At 38.6% G+C, this 20,637-nt stretch overlaps 1 protein-coding gene across 3 annotated transcripts in view; it reads right to left on the bottom strand.

The window, feature by feature from the left end:
- BICC1 (BicC family RNA binding protein 1) overlaps positions 1 to 20,637 on the bottom strand; it is an 89,803-nt gene that overhangs the window by 38,936 nt on the left and 30,230 nt on the right. For all 3 annotated transcript variants that reach the window (XM_063164010.1, XM_063164011.1, XM_063164012.1), the window contains 2 exons: positions 18,150 to 18,196; positions 6,076 to 6,145 (listed from right to left, as the gene is read on the bottom strand). In XM_063164010.1, coding sequence (XP_063020080.1) covers positions 6,076 to 6,145; positions 18,150 to 18,196 — 117 coding nt within the window. Of the gene's footprint in view, positions 1 to 6,075; positions 6,146 to 18,149; positions 18,197 to 20,637 lie in introns of those variants that run through there.

Genomic DNA, 20,637 nt, shown 5'->3' with positions numbered 1-20,637 from the left:
TGGCTAATTTCTTGGGGAAATTTCAAGTTATATAACTGCCCTTCGCAGACATGCCAGCATCTGAAGAACACCAAGACACCTGGTATTTAGAAAAGATGAAGTATGTAATGTAAATCTAGTGGCCTAGACCAAAATCCTTTCAGTGTTTCAGCAATCTCAGTGATAAGAAAGCAGAGAAATCTATTAATTCCACCAAACTTTGCATTTACTACTAAATACCATCAATGCAATGACAATCTCCTGAAGAAAAGGTCCAAAACCCCTTGATACCACACAAGTTCTTTTCCCTCTACTCAAGTTTCTCAATGTCTGCCTCATTGAGCTCTCTGGTTTCCCTAGGGGTGTTTTGGTTTGGTGGAGGCTTTGGAGTTGTGGTTTTTGGTTGGCTGGGTGTTTCCTGGGGGGAAGAAAACTCTAGAGACTCCCAGACATGCTACAAGAGGTTACAATTATGTTTAAAGTTCACAAGACTCCTAGATAACGATGTTGTGGAGGGTTATTAACTCTTCTACTATCACTGATATTTAATAACAAAATACTGGGTTTGGACAGAAGCATTGACAAAGTCCCACTCACATCCATTAATCCGAGGTGGGTTTTTTGTAGTGTGGAATTCCGGAGTCCTGAGCAGAGTCCTGAGTCTCTGCTCTGTACAAATGTGGGATTCAGCTCAGCTGCAGCACAAAGAGCAATATTGCATAACTTATGATGCACTTGTGCTTTAAGCAGTGATGTAATCCCTCCATGGAACACGTGTGTAAATGATGAAGTGCTTGCAATGGGATGCTGAACTGGCAGGCACAACTCTGAACTACTCATAGATTAACCACTCCTGGGATATTGTACTGCTAGAGGTTTAGCTTTAAAAGCAGTTCACACTCTTCTCAAAAAAGATTGCATTGACAAACTGAATTGAGAAAATCAGGTATTTTGGAAAGACATTATCTAAAAAGCCTAAAATCAGATTTATCAGAAAGCCTATGGCAAAAGAAGAAATCACCTGGCATTTTATCTGCACACAGTCCTAAGGCTGCACAGCCTGACACCGCAGTTCTTGGTTCTCTCCCTCCCTATTTCAACTGAAAATATAAACTTCAGCTTCTATCACAGTACTGGGAAACAACTGAAAGTGGATTTAAAGGTCTGAAAGGACAAACATTTTAGCTTACTCTAGATATCTAAGGTAGTAACTCACAAGTTTGGCCTTGAGTTCACTAAGCAGTGACATTTGTTTTAACAAAAGAGGAGGCTCTACCTTTTATCACAATGCCTCCTGAAACAGGCAGAATGCTTCCCTTGCACCTAAACAACATTCCAATAAACCAGAGTCAGCTTTTACTGATTTGGCTGAAGTTATTTGTCTCAAGCTTGGTATTGGGTATTAACTTCATTGTGCATGTTACCTTCACAGCTCAGGATGCAAAGAGGGAAACAGCTGCACTTGGCTTACAATGTAATTTGCAAAAGGCAAAGTTAATAGAAAAATAAGAAACCAAATTGCCATTGTAACCCAAAGTGTAAGCAGTGCCCAATGCCAGTTATTGCTGCCTTCCTTCCAGTACCTCCAGTACTTTGCTGTTCTCCTTGGATATGAATTTAACATGCTCTGTACTTGTGTTGGAGATATGCTAATGAAAAACAGCAGGTATGAAATGCTTTGATACCAAAGGCTAGTTCAAATTTTTTGAAGTTATTAAAAAAGATGAAAGAATTGGTAAAAAGTAAAATCAAATGGAAAAAGTACAAATAGATTTTTATTGACCAACTTAAAATGCATCAGTGATAAGAGAGGAAAAACAGAAAAAAAGCAAAACAAAAAGTCACAATGCCAGAAACAGCAAATAAGAGAAGTAAAATAAAATAATGAAGCTCAAGAAAGAAAGAAAATAAATTGGTAATTTCAAGATATGATACAGATTAAAAAGAGCTGGGGACTAAAGAAAATAGAAGAGGAATGAAAATATGTGAGTAAGAGGAAGAAAAAAGAGCAAGAGAAGTCCTTTTTAGAAATGAAAGACCCCAGAGTTCTACCTGCTCTGCAAGTTCAATTTATTTTGCATTTCCCCTTACCATCTTTTTTAACATATTAAAATATTGCTTGCTCCAACTCTTTGATCATCTTCCTGCTTAGAGCCATTAAGTTTCCAAGAGCTGAAGGGATTCTTATGGTGGCTGTTCCCCAAAAGTTATTCCAAGCTGCATTCTGAGCACACACACACATCCCACAACCTCTTTGTGGCTGTTGGAATGCAAAGGGACACAGGGGTATGGGGGAGGGAGAATTTGGAAATAAAAATTAGTAAGGAATATAGGTGAAATCTGAACTCCCATACATCCATTTCCTAAAGAACAGCTTCACTGTGCATCCACAAGCACTGCTGCTGGTTGACATGACATTCACCTGCTTCCAAGGCATTCAGCATTCCAGTTCCATACAAACAGATGGGGAAACACATGAGCATGCATAGTGAGAGTTCAGACACCTAGCAAAGGAACAAGAACACTCCCTCTGCAAAAGTAAAAATTATCCATGGCTAGACTTTAGGAACAGTCACTCTGGTCCCCCATGTGAGCACCAATGACAGCACAGCAGAAAGGGCTGGACAACAAGAACAAGACAGTATTTCAGAAAGGGAGAAGGAAAATCCCATCATCTTATGCCTGCTTGGAAAATGTTTGTGGAACTACAGCATCTGATCTGATGAGTAGATTTGGCAATCTACTCATGCTTTCATACCACTGAATAAATCTTTAAAAGACAATTAACAGCATTCCAAAGGAACAGTAACTACAACAGAGTGAAAAGGCATGTTGAGAGCCAAAGTTACTGTCTCTCAAATTGTTCTTTAATTCACCAGACTAGAGAAGATCCCAAACCTCCAGAACATGAGGCTTTGATACACCCTGAGCTCTACAGCACCAGTGCCAAGCAGAGCAAACCCTGCCAGTGCCAATTCTTTCATTACTGATGGAATCAGTCATGAAAAGCTTTAAATTGTTCACTTCCCTCCCTAAATCCTGCATGTTATGGGATCTATTTGGCAACCTGAACAAATGGGTTGCTTTAAGATGCTGTGGAAGATTTATATGTTTGTGTGTTTTCTAAACATTTATTTCGAAATGCTTTAACCCTCTGCATCACTAGAGTAAGGCTACAGCATCTGGTGTTCATTAAAACCAGGAAATTCCTGTTTTGCTCTTATGAAACTGTTGAGAGTTGATAATATTTTTTTTTAAAATTTAGCTTTGTGATGATGTGTTTTAGAAAACACATTAAATAATGAATTTGAATTAGCAAATTTTTTACATCTGCTTATGCCTAATTCAGACATTAGTCTTTTGCAACTCAAAAACCCCTTCAGAAAATATTTATCAAGTGTAAGTTAATGAATTACCACTATGATACTTAAAAAACAGAATTTTGGACTCATCAATTTAAAAGTTGCAATCCATATAAGAGAAAAGAAATGATACAAAGGTTCACAAGTCATCTACTCTTGGTGCTTAAGCTTCACTATAGCACATTTTTTTCTAAAAGATCACAAAAGGATTCTGGATCTTTTAGAGAACTTATTCTTCATCCTCATCCTTGCTGATCTTACTATGTACATCTTGGCTGTAAATTTCAATATCTTTGTGTTTCAATTCAAAACAAAACGTGGTTTCTTCTTATTGATTTAGTATCGGTAGTGTCTAATTAAAACTGTCACCAGCAGTGAGAAGAATGACACCATTGAGCCCCGAGTGCTTCATGACAGACTGACCAATATCACAGGAAGAAAAGCAACGTTTTCCTAACAACTGTTTTTCCCCTGTATTGGGAGGAAAGCTGTGAATGACCTAAGGCCACAACACACAGCATCTGAAGCTGCTGAAACCACAAGCAGATTATATTGCAAAACGATACAAAAAATATAAAAAATCTGGGATGTCTGGGTGATGCCTGGGTGCAGCGTGGGGCTGGGGTAAAGCACTGTCCATCCTGTCCATCCATAGCTGCTGCTCCCTCATGAGTGACTCAGGCTCAGCCCCAGCCAAGGAGGCAGGCAGACCATGTTCTGAGGTCAAGTCCCTGCAGAGCCAGCCAGTTATTTGTTGCAGACTCTCCTCTCAATCAGAAAATGTCATTAAGTGAAGCCAAGATTATGTTAAACACTTGGAATATTTACCCCTATATAAACAGCTGCTGTAGCTGCAAATGGAAACTTATAGAATTGCAAACAATTGGTATTAAGTGTAAACAGATCATATAAACTGCACCTTATTTCACAAGAAATAGGAACCTCAGGGTTAAGGGGCTCTTTGTACACAGGCTGCAATTTACTATCTTAGGTGTATATACACACAACCCAGCACACCAGAGCTGGCCAGAGAGTGGTTTAAGTCTTTAGAGCCACCCTGAAATCCACAGGCATTTGAAACGCTTTTTTTAATAGTTCAGCATATTGCTAAAATGTCTTGTTTACAGCCCATTACTATCTCACTATCTAAAGTTTCTTTTGGCACAAGGACTTTGCAGGATAATCATTCCCACTGCAGATTCACTCAGTGTGCCCAGCTGGAATACATGTTCCCTTTCCTCAGTTTTTACTTTTATCAGCCCATAACTCTTTTAGCTGTTTTATTTCCCATGGTACTCAAATTCATTCCATGTATTGATAGAGCTTCACCACATTATCTTCTACTTGAAGTCACCAATAAATAGATTAAATTAATTTAATTTAAAGCTGCACCTCCAAGTACCAATGCAGAAGCCAGCCAACCACCTCTCTTACCCCTCTTTTTTTACCTTTCATTCATGCTTTTCATCTTCAGAACCAAGCCCACTTAAATTAGGGGGGAAGTTACAGGCACCACATTATTTTTTCTTTTCTATCCTCAGAAGAAAAACAACCTCTTGTGCCTCAGCTTGCTGAGGAGTATCAGGTGTGCATCAATTCCCAGCACCCCAAGGAGAGGGCACACAGAACTCCCCAGGTTTGCACAGAGACCTTGTCACTCCTGCATTACTAGAAATGTTAGTTGCACACATTAATGCCTATATACAAAACACCTGCATTTTCCCCAGTCTTAATTCCTTCCCCATTTTAGCAAGATTCTTTTTCCATGCAAGGGGAGAAAAGAAAAAATGAAATCAATTTGGACTTTAACACCATGTGGCAAAGTACCTCAGAAACAATCTCACTTTACACCATAAAAATTTTATTAATCCTGCACCTTTATAAAAATGTCATTTTTCTTCCCAAGAGATGTCATTAATTTACTAAGGGTAGCCCACACCTCCACCTATACATTCTATATATAACATGGAGAGAAATTATTTGAAGTTAATTTTCTTGGTTTTTAAATATGTATCAGCCTGGTCAGAAATGCATGCAGTGTTCCCAATTTCATTTTTTATGCAGAAGAGAAATTAAGTGTTGTTTTCAATCAGTCACAGTTATGACTCCTTAAGAACAGAACAAGAAGGTTTATTTCAAAGAGAGATGTCCAGACTGTATACTTAGCTCACACTAATAGGCCAGACTTCCAAAAGAAACATAATTTAAACCACAATACTGGTCATGCCTAAGAAACAGCTTCACTTAGGTTTCTTAGAGAACCCAAAAAAGTGTGCAGGCTGTCCCTGTCAGGGACACAATGAATATTTACTGTTCTGCTGGGCTTGGCCAACACTCATCTTTGTTCTCTACAGAAACAAACACAAAACCCCACAAAACACCCACTCATCTAAAATGTTACCAGAAACACTGGTTTTGACTGCTGTAAAATAAAGAAACTGTTCTGATTAGATACAGAATCGTACAGCAGAAGGCACACATGCTTACTACAGCAGTTTTGATTAAATAAATACTCACAGAATTGCAAGCTCCTTAAAATGGATTGGTGTATCAAATACCTATATAAAGCCAAGATAACTTCAACAAGAAATTTCTATAAGAAACAGCAGACTGAAATGGAAATACTTCAGGTGACCAGTATTGATGTGTGACTCTAAAAATCTAATTCTTCATTCTATGGTTCTCACTATGCTAACAACAAATCCCACCCCATAAAAAGAGCAAAGTAAAATACCTTTTTTCGATTTTGCTCCGATCTTCAACTTTGATGGCCAAGCAATCTGTGTGTTTGTTTCTTCCATAATCTATTAAAAAAGAAAGCATTTTCAAAGAATTAAGTTTTTATTTTTCTCCTGTAAAAGCATACATTCATTTTCTGAAAATATGATGTTTACCATTTTTAAAACTGTTAAATATTATTACTTTTAAATAGCACAAGCCATGAACTGCTTCTCTGGTTTTCTTGAGAACTTTTATCTGTTAATAAGCATGGCTGAGTTCTGACCATTCAAAAGAATTCCACAGAGCAAACCCAAAATGCTCAGCAGTTTCCATGAAGTTCAAATGACCACTAATAGCTACAGCAGACTCCACATCCATCTCTGAGGGAATGCCAAACCTTTACAATTCAACACAAATATTTCTTCAGTTACCTTAAAATGGTTCTTAAGTAAAGCCCATCAAATTTAAATTGAGTCTTTGTGAGTCTCCATAAGTCAAAATATATTGGTTTGCCTCACTTTTACCCAAAAGCAGCTTTTCATTATAAGCTTATCCAGACTCCAGAATTTTTATTTAGTTTAGCAGGTCGGAGCAGACATTTGACAGCATTTATTTATTATGACACAGTGTGTAACCTATCTGTACATCTCCAACCAGCCAACAGGGAAAAACTATGCACACACTCTCACACTGTGAAAACCAGGCAGTCATTTAGCTCAGTGTCAGCTCTCATTCTGCTGCTGCCTTGGGCTCAGTGACAATTCCACCAGCCCTATTACAGGCAGATTATACTGAAATTTCATCCTGGCACAGAGCTACAGAGCTTCACCAACCCACTCAGCTGTAACGCAGGAGAAGGAACTGCTTGACACCAAGGACTTCAGATAGATGAATGGAAATGCAGCTCCTAGAAATGCTGGGCATGTCTACTGAGGCTAAAGGACTTCTCTTTTAAACCAAGGTCTCATCAACAAGCATGGTGAGCTCATACCTCTCATCATACTCATGAGGGAATGAAAACAATTAAAATGTCAAAATAATTAGCAAAGTCACTTGCAAGCAGAAGACTAATGCATTAACAGCTACAATACCAGTATGTTTTCCATAACAGTATAATTCAAAATTAGGCAGATTTCCCTAACAGTTCCTAATTCTTATCTTCTACATCCAAATCCCAAAGACACCACAACAACTTCTAGATTAGCATGCCATGTGGAAAAACAAAGCATCAGCCGACTTCATTATACTGTATTTTTGGTTTCAGCACTATTGGATAATAAGTTACAGCTGAAATAAAACATTTCCAGGAGGGTGAAATTCTACCAGCAACATACATATACTTTTCACCATTTTCCAATCCAGATGTGAAAAAAGCTGTTTCAAAGAATTCACTTGTCTCTGATAAAAGGCTTTGGGCGAGGATTTTTTTTTTCATTGTGCAACAGGCAGTGAAATGCACAGAAAATTGGAAGGCACTGGCTAAAAGCAAAGGGGAGATGCTAAAACAGAGAACGGTGCAGGACTGAGTTATAGAAGATCCAACATGAAAGGAACCACAAGAGAGGAGACAGAAGAAGAATGCATGTCATTCAAGGCAAGTGTTACATCCCATCAGTCCCTTACCCTCTCAATAAAGGTTGGAGACTTCTGTCTTGGAGAAATTAAATCCTCCCCGTTTCTTATGCTAAACTAAAATAAAATGAAAGCCCACAGCTTCACAGCTGCACATTCTGGGGACATATGAGAAAGATGCATATAAGATCTTCAAAGGAAAAGCAGTCTGACTGCCAGCCACTGGAGATTTGGCCATCTACTATCCTTAAGCTCTTTGTAATGTTAAAAATTGCCACATTAGACCAAAAAAGATAACTCAATTTGGTCTCTACAAAGACAAGATTATCTCCTATCTTAGACAGGCAAAAAAAAAAAAAAAAAAAAAAAAAAAAAGTCAGGATGCATTTAAATGAAGTACATTTACTGAAGTATCAAAATGCTCAGTCTGTGCATTCACCTCCAGGCTGTAATGTTACAATAAACCAGAACTTTCCTAAGAACACTTAAAAAAATTAAACTACACTGCTTACTTCTTAAACCACTTAAATAAGTAATTACTTAAGAAGTAATAATTTAAGTTATTACTTCTGTATTGTATTTATTATAACAGCAGAGTGTCACAAAGCTCTGGAAAACTTGGAACTGAGTTTTTATGAGAGCAGTTAAACTTGAAAGTAAAGATGATACTGAAGAATGCATAGATCACTCTTCCATCAAATTTTGTTTCAGCTTTACCATTCAAACCCAGGCAATTTTAAGTGACAAGACTTTATTTTTTTCCCTGAGAAATCTGGAATAATTCCATGACAACCTCAAGTTCATGTTGCAATGGAACTGCCTCATTAGTGAAATCAGTATTATGCCACATACCCTGAGAACAGGGGTTCTGCTCTCACATGAAAAAGAGAACTCTCAAGTGCTCCAGCCATATTACATGCATTCCAATTGTATAAATACTTGAGTTACATAACATTCAGAGGAAATTCAGCCTAGGGATGACTCAGAGTTCATGATCTCTGCAGAACAGCACCTCTACATAGCTTCCCTTATTTCCACACAAAATAAGAGATAGAGCGAGTACTAATCAGTGCTTGCCTTGCCTTGAGGGATCAGCTGACCAAAGGGACCCAGCATACCTGTCAGCAAGGTTTAATCCCCAACAAATAACCTCATGCTTCTTCTCAAAATGAAGGAAAACCTAAGAAATTGTCTTTCTACAACTTTCCTTCCTCCCCTTTGCCCAAGTGTAATTGTAGTGTTTACAAGCCAAAATATGTAAGCTATTCTCAGTGGAGAAAAAACAGAAGAGGACAAGACACTGGAGGACACCAACAAAACAAATCAGACTGTACTCTGACCCTGAAAAAATTGGCTCTAGCTGCATATCATTGGGCCTTCAAGAAAAAAAAAAAAAAAGAGTCTAACTGTAAGGCAGCTGGAAGACAAGCTTTTGGCTTCCTTGTATTCCTGTATTCCAGCTTGAAAAGTTTATAGTTTCAGCACTTTGGGGAGTTTTTACATTAAGACCGTAAGAAATTATTTTTTCTTATGCTGTATTTTTTGTTTAGCTGATTTTGGATGCAAACTGGAATGTCCTGAATGCAACAAAACCAACCAAACAAAACTCCCCCAAAGGCCACAAGTATTTCAGAATTCAAAGGAAATATTTTACACACAGTGGATGAACAAGAACAACATATATAACAGACTTCTTCATTTAAAGCAGGCACATTAAATCAAAGTATTATTCTTTATAGTTAGTGTTGGTAAGATACCTATTTCTGACCCTCCCACCTTTGGGATTTGGGCATCTTGGCCTTTTCTGCCTCCAGTATTAATCACAGTGAAAGGAAAAATGGGTCAGACAGGAATCTGCATCTACTAGTGGGTCTCTGCAGTTACCCAGTCTGAATTCCTTCCCCACTTAAGTGAAATTCTTTTTCCAGGCAAGTGAGGAAAAGAACAAAATTAAATCAGTTTGGACTTCAATACCATGTGGGAAAGTAACTCAGAGACAACCTCATTTTACACCATGAAGATGTTATGCCTAGGCTTGGAATACTTGGTTTCACAGACTTTCAGTGTTCATCTTGCATCTTCAGCTTTCAGAGAAGTTTTCTTAGTCCCCTCAGTTTAAATGCATTTACAGCTGTATAAACAAGTTTATTCTTAGGGTTTATTTGAATATGACTTAGATGAAAATGAAAGGAAAATATATTTCCATAGGACAAGACCCGAAGAGTCACAGCAGACAAGTGAAATTCTGCATGGGGTGATCCTTAGTTCTATCTCTTGCAGCGCATAAGAGGTGATGCAGCACAATCTGAGAGGATGACTAATCCCTGGACATGACTTTTGGCAGCAAGAACACAGCCATGGGTGTAGCTGGAACCAGAATTATTATATTTAAGGGTTTGTTGCTTTTTTTTTGTTTGGGGGGAGGAGAAAGCAAGGCAAGAACAAGGATGGGAAGGAAGAACAAGATTCAAAAGAGGTTTGTGTGAAGTTACCCATTGGGAATTCAAACTCCAACACTGGTGAGGCCAGAGAAAGCATTTGCATTCCCAGAGCACATCAGCAGGGCAGCATCAAGGATTACTGGTTGGTGAGGAAATTTGAGTATAAGGAGTTAAAAAGGAGATTACAAAACTTCGCCCAAAGCCTGGTACGCAGCTCTTGTGGAAGTCTGGCCAACATTTTGGGTGCAGCAATGGATTTGCATCCCAAGCCCTGTTGTGGTTTCTTTCCTCCTGAGGTGATGACCTACATAAGCAATTCCAATCAAGAAGTCACAGTTTGTCACAGCCTCAAAGTTGGACAGTACAGCCTGACCCCTGTGTAAACCCTAATTCTGCAGGTAAGGAGGAGGGGCTGTTCCTGAGAAGCAGCAATGGCACATGGCTCCAGACACCCCACATCCCAGACTACACTGTCCAGAGCTTCCAGTTTGTGCTCCTGTGTGGCAAAAACATCCATGTCCTATGCAGAGACCAGAATTAAAACCATAAAATACAGAGAATGCTTTAGCAAGTTTGCTGTGACTGCAGTCTGTCAGTACTGACAGCACACGTGTGGGTGCAATCTGTTTAAAACACACAACCAAAGGATGCACAGGGAGGACAAGGATCAAGCTGCACTTGTGTGTCTGTACAGAAAGGAGCAGTGGGACAACAGACATGAGTGCCTGTGTGTCTTCAAGGGCAGGGCTCCTCATTTTCCCAATTTATAGCCCAACTGTCAGAAACCCAGACACTTTCAGAAAAGGTGACTGCTTGGCTAATCCTTCTTCCCTAGTTTTACTTGTCTTGAAAAAAGGTAATATGTAAATTATTTTAGACATTACTGTCTGGAATAAGCAGCATGGATAAGGATCAGTACTCCCATATGTTTTTGTTCATGCTTACACTGCAAGTCATTTGCTTTAATACTGCAGGAAATTGATCTTCACCTACTCACTTGTCCATCTCTGTTAAACTGATTTTTATTTCAAGTTTTGATTAAATGCTAAAACAACTATCAAAAAACATTGATGTGTTTCTGATTGATATATAAAAAGGGAACAGAAGGAAAACTCACCTGCATATTGCTATACAGGGTCATGTCAAGCTAAGTAGAACACCAATAATGCCTCCCTACAACTTCTCAGGGCCAATACTTTTGTGCAGAGTTTGAGGCTTCCCCAGAGCAGCGCACAGGCTGTTTGCTGTCAAGGACTAATCCTAGCCCATGCTGACTCTAACAAATGTACCGTCTTCACAAAGTATTGACAGCTATTCCTAAAGAGCTTACCAAGAATTAAGCATGCACAGGATGAAGAGGTCCTGAAGCTAAAATTAGAGGTCAAGGTTAACATCATGGGCAATGTATTTATTCTTTGTTTTGATCAATGTGTGTCCAAACTTTTATACTAAATACTAACACTAATGAACAGATTATGTATAAACGCAATAAAGGCAGCAGAGTAAAAGACGTCAGTTTTACAAATGAAACTTTCAGACTGCACATAAAAGCTCTAAATCACTAAAGATGGAATTGGGAAAGCTGCCTATATGGATGTGGCTTTGGAATTTTTATTGTTTCCATTTCCAGTAAGGGATTTTTACCCTAGAAAGGGTGAGAACAGATGCATGCATGCACATACACACTGCATCTTTTTTAACCTTTGCTTCACCTGAAAACAACTAAGATGATTCTTAAAAAAAGGGTCTTGTCTAAGAAAATATTGCAGTATTGTTGCTGCATACAAAAGCTACATTAAGTAAACCTACTGCAACAAAAATGTTTACAGAACTTGGTACTTAATTTACAAGTACAGCAAAAAAGTTGAGAGTAAAAAATCAATCAATCAAATGCCCTTACCTATGGAGAAACACCCAAGTCCTTCACTTGAATTAAAAGTTTATTTTACCCTCAATGGAAGTACTAGTCAAGGGTCACAGGTAACACATTTGTTTTAAATACAGGACAAAGCATAAAACAAAAAAAAAATCAGGCATGCAAAAAATTATCTATAGAAATATCTGTCTCTACAGCATTAATGAATTACACAAGTAATATAAAAATTCTAAATATCACTCAAAAATGAAACCCCTCAGAACACTGTTCAAAACACCAGTATGCATCCAAATCTCCTCTCTGAAATCAAACCCAGCAATTCTCCTTACAAGCCAGAAAGCCAGTGTATATTCTTGATTTGATTCATTCTCATACTTGTCTCCTTTATATTTTTTTTTCCTCAAGGTAAAAGTACAAACATTTCTGAGAAGGAAATCCCTCCTCTCTTCTGAGGGAGGATTTGACTCTCAGAATGAAAAGCACTGAGAACCTCAGTTGAGATGGTGGTGACAAACCACTCCTCCTCTACTGCTTTACAATGCAAGGGATCTTGCACAGTGTTAAGTATAGCAATATAGTGGCATAAAGCTGAACTTTATCAACTAACTTGATATTACAGGCAAAATCTCAAGCTAGTACTCATTGTATCAGAAGCAGCATAGGAGAAACTGGAGATGAAATAAAAAAAAACCCAAAAATCCTTGGAATTACTCCATTGCCTTAGCAGAATGGTCACTATACTACAGATGGGATGAGTGCCATTTTCCACAAAAATGAAGCCTTCCCACCACTCAGCTCTGCCTGAACTAAGCAAAAAGTTAAGTAAGCATTCTTGATTTACCTTTTCAGAGAAACTGATCCAACCTAAATAGCCTCCTTTCCACTAGGTGGGGTTCTGCCAAAAGGGAGACAAATGTCTCAATCCCAAGATTTCCTGCAAATGTTAACTTGCACTGACATTCTTTCAGCCCCCTAATCCACGCTGCCCTCTCCAAGCAGTCACTTCCTCTTCCCAGGAAGCCAAATGAGAGGAAGCTCAGGGTAAATTGGATGCCAGCACTCCCATCCCAGCCAGGCACTTGAAGCCAGCTCAGGAAACGTATGGCCTTAATAAATCCTTGTCACATGCTATGAGCCAAGCTCTACATCAAGAGGTTATTTTAATGCTAGTGCAGATCCTGATTCCTACCCAGAAAAAGTGGAATGTGTGGAACCAGCTCCTGCAGCTCCAAGCTGCTGCTGTGGTTGAAACAGAGACCAAAGCCATGATAATGTCCGATCAGCAGCAGCTCACGAGGTCTCACCACCAGATAAATAACACTGCAAGAAACTCAGTGGCTGCCATCAGAAATGGAAACACAGCCCTGGGGGAGCTACAGCTATAAATAGGCAGCTGGAGAATAGTCATGGCTGAAGACACATGAAAAGCCCTTCAGAAGTTAGTCCTGAATGTGGATAATAATTAGCTTGAGACATCTTGGTCTCAGGTCAATGATTAATATTTTTAATGCCTGAAAATGCCCTAAGCCACTTGCATTTGAAGCTCTAGATATGCTTCATGTTCAGAGATGAAAAAGTGAGACTGATTCACTTCCAGCCTGACCTACTGCAAAGAGAAAATTAAATTTATTTGTATCAGAATATACTACCTATACTTACAAAATGCATACATGAACACTGTGTTAATATATTCACAAGTAAGAATATTGCAACAGTTCAAAGGTTTGTCCCAGAACAACAGAAAAGAGATTTTTCAAAGATACAAGAGAAAACACAGGATGTTGCAAACCAAGCTCTTTTACTGTCTTAGAAAAGCAAACAGGGCTTGAGGAAGATTCCTTGCTGCCTTTGCTGCCAGAGCCTCCTAAATAAATAAAAATGCACAATCATTAATGACTACTGCATAGAGGACTTGAACAGAAATATGATTAAAGATACAGTTAGATATAGCTATTTTTCACATCTTCCAATAATCACAGGGGGTTTATTTTTTGGCTTTGGTTGGGCATTTGTTTGGTTTTTTTTAGTCTCTTTGTACTCCTGTTTCCAAATACCTGGACTGAAAGATCACCTGTTTTTAAAGAATGGTTTCACCACATCAGGCTTCCAAAATGGCCTCAGTAACTTCTACAGTGCTAATTATTTAATAAAATCAGAAACTATAGTTTTAACATTATACACATAAGCACAGGAAGGAAAATGAAAAGAAACCACTAGTCTTCCTTTACACTCCTGAACTCCTAATAATTAACAGAAGAGATTTTGGTACACACATGAAACTTATGCCCAGTTGCAACTTCACAGCTCCAAGCACATTTATGTCTCCCTCAGGGAATAACAGACTCAGCAGTGAGAGAAACACAAGCATTTAAATACACTTTTTGCCTAAATCCAGAGATATCTCAAAAACCCCTAAGGATCTGCAACTGGGCAAATGCATGCAAACACCACTTCTGTTTGCTTAAAAAAGGTACAGAAGAAACTCTCAACATAAAACATAAAAGGATGTTAAACACTCAGGACCAGTAAAACACACAAGTTACAGCTGGCTGGTAGTATTCAGTGCTTCCCACAAAACCAAGCTCTGCAAATGAACTCTAAAAGGCAGGAAAGCCAGAACTGAGGAGCCCCTCCAGGCATTCTCCCAACGCCCACACTAACACATGCACACTGAAATAAAGAGCTTGGATGTGACCTGTGCAGTGCATCATTTCCAGTCACCAACTTCTGCATGTGCAGTCCCAAGAATTCCACCCAAATTCCACTAAAGCCACATTGTTCACCTATCACCCACCCTACTCTGCTCACAGGCCCTTGAGAAGGCTACAGATACACTCTTGTCCAAAGAAATTTCAGAATGAAAGATTACCATCAGCACTGAGATTCCCAAGTGTTTAAAAAGAAGAAAAGAAACCAACTTGATGATGACAGAGCTAAAAGCAAACCAAAATGATGCATGAAATTCCTCTTGGTCCACAGGGCTGACCCTCACCTGTTTTGGATTATGAACTCTTCAGGACAGAGAATCACCACCTTGCATTTTATCTAAGAGTGCCACACACTTCTATAGGGCTACATAAATTATCTGTTCCCTGGAACAATGTCCTGGCTTTAAAGCAAAAGTACATTGTTCCAGGGAATAGATAATTCCTATAAGGCGTGAACCAGATGTTGTGGAACTTGGTGGAAAAAATCCACCATCAACTGAAAATGGGCTCTGGATCAAGGACATGTAATAACTTCATATTATGTATTCCCTCACAGAATAAATAAGGAAAACAATTTAGAGAGCAAGGCCCACAAGGATCTTTTACATAAATAGTATGTAACACAACAGCAGAGCAACCCATGTTTATTTAGGATTACCTGTTACTGAACTGCAGATCCAAGAGCTCTACAGAGAAAACCATGCCATTATTTACTTATTTCTTGCTAAATTATTAGTAGCTCCCAGTGGTTTTGAAAAATCCTGATTAGGAGATGGTAGGTTTTCCCTTATCTGAAGCAGCACTGCAACTTAGAAACTTTACAAGAAAGTATGATAAAGTTTTTGGACTCTTAAAAATGACACCACCAAAAGACATTTATCTACTTTTCACTTGAATTCAGGACCAGAGGAAAGGGCATTTTTCACCTGATCCTCCCTGACACAACAGGGCAGAAAAATTACCTGAATTCACCAAGAACTGGGGCTCATTCTGTAACTCCACAAGCAACTTCATTGCATGTGCTTGTTTCTGCTAAAATGCTCAGTAAAATTATGCATTTTGACATTTAAATTGTTATTAAACTCTGGAAGTTGAAAGTTGGTAGGACCACCATCTCACATCCACTGAGATCCTGCTTGATGATGAAAATCCAAGTAACACTGCTTTCTCACATGTTTGGAGGCCAGCAGAAGACTGCTTAGCACGAAACCCTTGTATTAACTTTTAATTTTCTTTAAAATACTCTCTGCAGCTTAACAATGCAGGCTGAGTCTCTGCCAGCCCCCCAGGCACAGCCTCCTCTCTCCTCCCTCTTGGTCTGCATACCTTGACATACAGAATCACCTTCCTGAATTTTTGCCTTGTCATTTGCCATTTCAGCATTCCTATGGAAACTTCTTCCACCTCACAAGCCACTTCCAACCTCAGCACATTGAGGGCGGTCCATCAGAATCCACCAAACATGGCATGATTTATGCAAATAATGCCCCCATGTTCTAGATGTGGCCTCTCAAGGATGCACTTCTCCCTCCCTGTTCCACTCAAAATCCTGCCAATAATGTCCTGAAGTCTCATTATCTGAACTGCTTTACAAAAATGCCTTTGCTGCAGCTTTGAGTTTACACTGAGTTTCTGGAAGTGTCCTGCTGACTTAGATTGCAATGTGTTTCTAATGCCACAAATCACTTTCCTCCTCACTGCACCAACCTGAAACACATGAAATGAGTCTTCATTTTACCTCCACATACTCTGCCTTATTCATTTCACATGAGAGAGGAAAAATTTAACTCTGATTAAAGGAAATTGCACAGACAGAGACAGTGAGTAAGCTATGAGCAACTGTCCAGAGATTTCTTCCAACAAAAGAGAACTCAAAGGAGATAGTTTCCATCTGGTTTTATTAGCTGTAGCATTGTGTGTATGTGCTCAAAAACTACAGAAATCCACACTGTGGAGTTGATGATACTTTAAGAAAAATGCCAGTTAAAATGAAGCAGCTTTATTTAACCTATTGCAGCACCCACACTGTGCCTAGATAATAATTATGCACAAATATGATAAAATCTAAATGCCAGGATAGCCACTGTATCATCAGTGGGGGTAAAGAGTTGCACTCATTGACATAGTGGAAGTTTAGCACATTTTGCTTTCCTCTTAAATTCAACACAGTATTTTCTGCTATTACACTAGTGACTGCATAATTGTAAGGCACATCATATCTACAGTAAATAATCAAGCAACCAAATACACATGTCAAACAGATAAGCAACTCAAGAAGAAACATTTTATCCATACCTTTAAGAATTATGAGCAGATTTGAGAGAGAAAACACTGTGGCAAAATGAATAATGTAGAGAATAAACCACAGGCTACTATGGCTTAGCTTTGTTTCAGCAAGTAAAAAAACTCAAAGTATTTTGATAAAATCCTAAGGAGGCACTATTGACACATTCTCCTCTGTGCACACCAATATCAGACACTTAAGCACCACATTTGGAAAAACAACTCTCACTGTCAGTTAAGAGCAACATAAATCTGAAAATCCAAACATTTTGGCAGCATATATACTCCTCCTCACCAGCCTTTATCAAGGCATCCCACAGTCTCATGCAGGGTAAAGCAACCTTCAACATCTTCCTTTCTGGAACAACCACTTAAAATTATGCAAAATACAGCAAATTACTTCAATGGACAATGACTCAAAAGGAGTGTCAAGGTATTTCAGCATACAGCAAAGTTTGCACTGTCTTTCTTCTCCATACTAAAGAAAAAACAGCTCATCATTTTTATCAGTCTGCAACATGCAGATTTTCATTAAAATAACACAAATAATGTTCTTCACACAATTTTTGAAAAAAAAAAAAAAAAAAAACACAACCTCAGTACTATGCTGTTTTGTAAAAATAATTTGCAAGTCATTACTCTTGACCATGTTTCACTTTGTAGTTTAGTTGCTTAAGGACTCCCTTTTCCAGTCCTTCCGTGCCTCTGTCCAACCACAAACTTTGTTGAATCATTTTGTGGATTGTGCATTTCTTTCTTAAAAGCCCACTGCATTTCTCAACCAAATATTTATGCTTTCAACAATATCAGAGTAAGTTGCAAGGCAGTATTTTAATAACAGGATGCAGCATTTATCCACTGACAACATGCTTAAGACCACCTCACAACATCTTCTAGGTTAACAATGAATCATAACAAATGTTCATCATGTGTATTTTAACATTTTCAGTTAAGTAATTGGCAAAACTCTTAATTTGTTATTGTGCATGGAGGACAGGAGCATACACCAAAGAACCTGTTTCTCATCTCATTCCATGCCTGGCTGCTACCAAGAAGACACTGAATGACAAAATTTTTAAAAATTTGATCAATATGGTGGAAACTGCACAGGAAGTTTAATTAGCTGATCACATGCATGAATAATGGGTATCTTTTTCTTTTCTTTCTCTATTCAGGTGCTGTTATAGAATTGAAATATCTTTCTTACCTTCTGAAAAAAGTCTTCCCCACTTTTCCCTTTGCCCTCTGCAGCAGCTGTAAAACAAAAGTGGGATCTGGTTACTAAATACAGGAGACAATTTGCAGGCTTACATATAGAAATTCTCAGTGAGTACATGCTACTGTAAAATAACAACTCTGGGTATTTTTTCTCATGCAATAAACATTTGTCAACAGCTGACTAACACCCAGATTAACGCTTTACAAGTCACTTGCCAAGGACAGAGTCTGAGCCCTTTGTACTTGGGTACTCGAGCTCTAACCCTCTGATAGATATTTTAGTTACAAGATACGCATGGTCTAAGTGTAACAATTTAGTCACACTGCATACTTGCCCTGTAATTCTACCAACTACAGGATCAAAAGAAAGCCAGAAGATCAAAAGATTTTCTGTATCAAGTATCACATTATTCAGTGATCTCAAGACCACAACCTGGATTATCTCCCACTTGTATTTAAACCCATAACTGCAAGTTTAGTTAATGCAAATTATTGCACTTAAAATGATACAAGTGTTTGCACATAGCTTATGCTGTAGTTTATCTGTGTTGAACTAGCAGGCAGTTCAAAACACAGTAGCTCAAACTGATTACAAAGAGGATCATTTCCTTTTCCCTGGAGAAAGGGATGCCTTCAAAAACAACTCCGAGGGTGGAGAAGAGTTTCCTGAATGGTAGTGGATTACTGGAGCACCTTTGTATTTCTCATGTACAAAACAGACCCCTCGAGCTCACCCCATCACCCTGGCTTCAAAGCTGTGTTTAAACTACTCTGTTCTGCCCTCCTCCTCCAATTACACAACCAATTCCAAGCTCTTAAGGAACTGTTAACTCAGCTAATGCAATATGATAGCAAAATGCAAGCGAGCAGATACAGGCTGGAGGCATGAGATGACTTCTACCCAAGAGGAAGAAGTGCCACTACATCTGAAATAAGCTTCTCAAAACCTCAATAACAACACTTAAATACCACAGAGAAGAGCTCACTAGCAAGTTTTATCTAATACAGTTCAGAAGTTCATGATTCAGCTCCAGTGCAGCCAGAACAGAGGCAGCAAATGAAGCCTGTTAAGCACTCATCCTGCTGCAGAGCAACTCCAGACTCCCCAGTTCCACAAGCTTGAGAAAAAAAAAAGCCCTCTCCACCTTCAGAACCCATAGGTGCCTGCATGAGAAGAGCAAAGTGGTTCATATTCACCAGAACAAGGTTTTCTGGGAGCAGAGAAAGCAACTGGGGAAGGTTTGTTTTCCAGATTTACAAGCTACTGATACAAGCAGAAAAACACAACTTCCTTGAAGCAGCCCCTTGATAGGTACACGTTTCTTGACGTGCTTTCCATTAACTCAGGAATAGATAGGAAATGCTTTTGGGAAGGGAGGAGCACCACCACTCTATTTCAAGGGGAACATGGGACCAACATGCTTTTAATCAGATGATACCCAAGATAAATTGGAGACGAGAACGTGACAGATGTGTGGCTGAAGCTGCAGTTTTGAGAAGAGACAGATTTTGTTCCAGCTGCAAATGCATAATTTCCAAACTGAACACAAACAAGAGATGGCTTAAGATAATAGCAGTGATGCTCTGCAGGGCATTAAGCAGAATGCTGACAAAGAGGATTCCAAGCTTTTTATTGTAGGTTTATTTTTAATATGAATCATTCTGGTGACCTGATTTACAGCTTGGCCCACCAACAACTGATGGCACAACAGACAGAAACCAGCAAGCACGGACAAAGTGGGAAAGAAGAGGGAATGAAAACATCCCAAAATGTGTTCACAGGAAAAAAAACCCACAACAGTAGAGACAATAGGAAATTTGAAGCAAATGGCACCTTATAAAAACCTTTAGTTAGTAACCAGAAGGTTCAGTTGTTCCAACACATTATAAAGATAGGGTCTTTCATTAGAGCCTTTCAGCACATAAGGTGCTTTATGATAACCCATTTGTCAGGTCTTGTGATAGCTGTGAAATGGCAGGGCAGACTGTACGGTGGTTTTTGGAAAGACACTGAAGTTGAAGGTCTGTACCTGAGAATAGTTCTTCACATGTTAAGAGATACTGTTGGAATTTGTCACTTTGTGTCCAAGATGCAGCACTATTTAATCCAGGAAGAGGTATGCCTCTATCATACCTCATTTTTCTATATTAAGGTGATCTAGTCATTACCATCTCCATTATGCATTTAATTAATAGGGGAAAGATGCTCAGAACTGTGGCTTAAAATATTTTGTTACACTTAGAATGATATATTTCACTATAAAAGTGAAAAAAAATCCTAAAAACTTGAAGACAAACTACATAAACCAATGCATAATGCTTCTTTTGAGACTAGCTATTTTCCAGCAATTGTCTCCCTTTTCCCTCCATCATATCATAGAATTCTTTGTACCAATTATCTACTTGCTCTTTCATTTTACTTCCTAAATTTCCTCTGGTTTTTATGAGGAGCAATTGCAGTTAAAGAAATTTAAATT

The sequence above is a fragment of the Melospiza melodia genome, chromosome 9 (genome assembly GCF_035770615.1).
Source record: "Melospiza melodia melodia isolate bMelMel2 chromosome 9, bMelMel2.pri, whole genome shotgun sequence".
Lineage (NCBI taxonomy): Eukaryota > Metazoa > Chordata > Aves > Passeriformes > Passerellidae > Melospiza > Melospiza melodia.
This window is presented reverse-complemented; position numbering and strand designations above follow the sequence as displayed.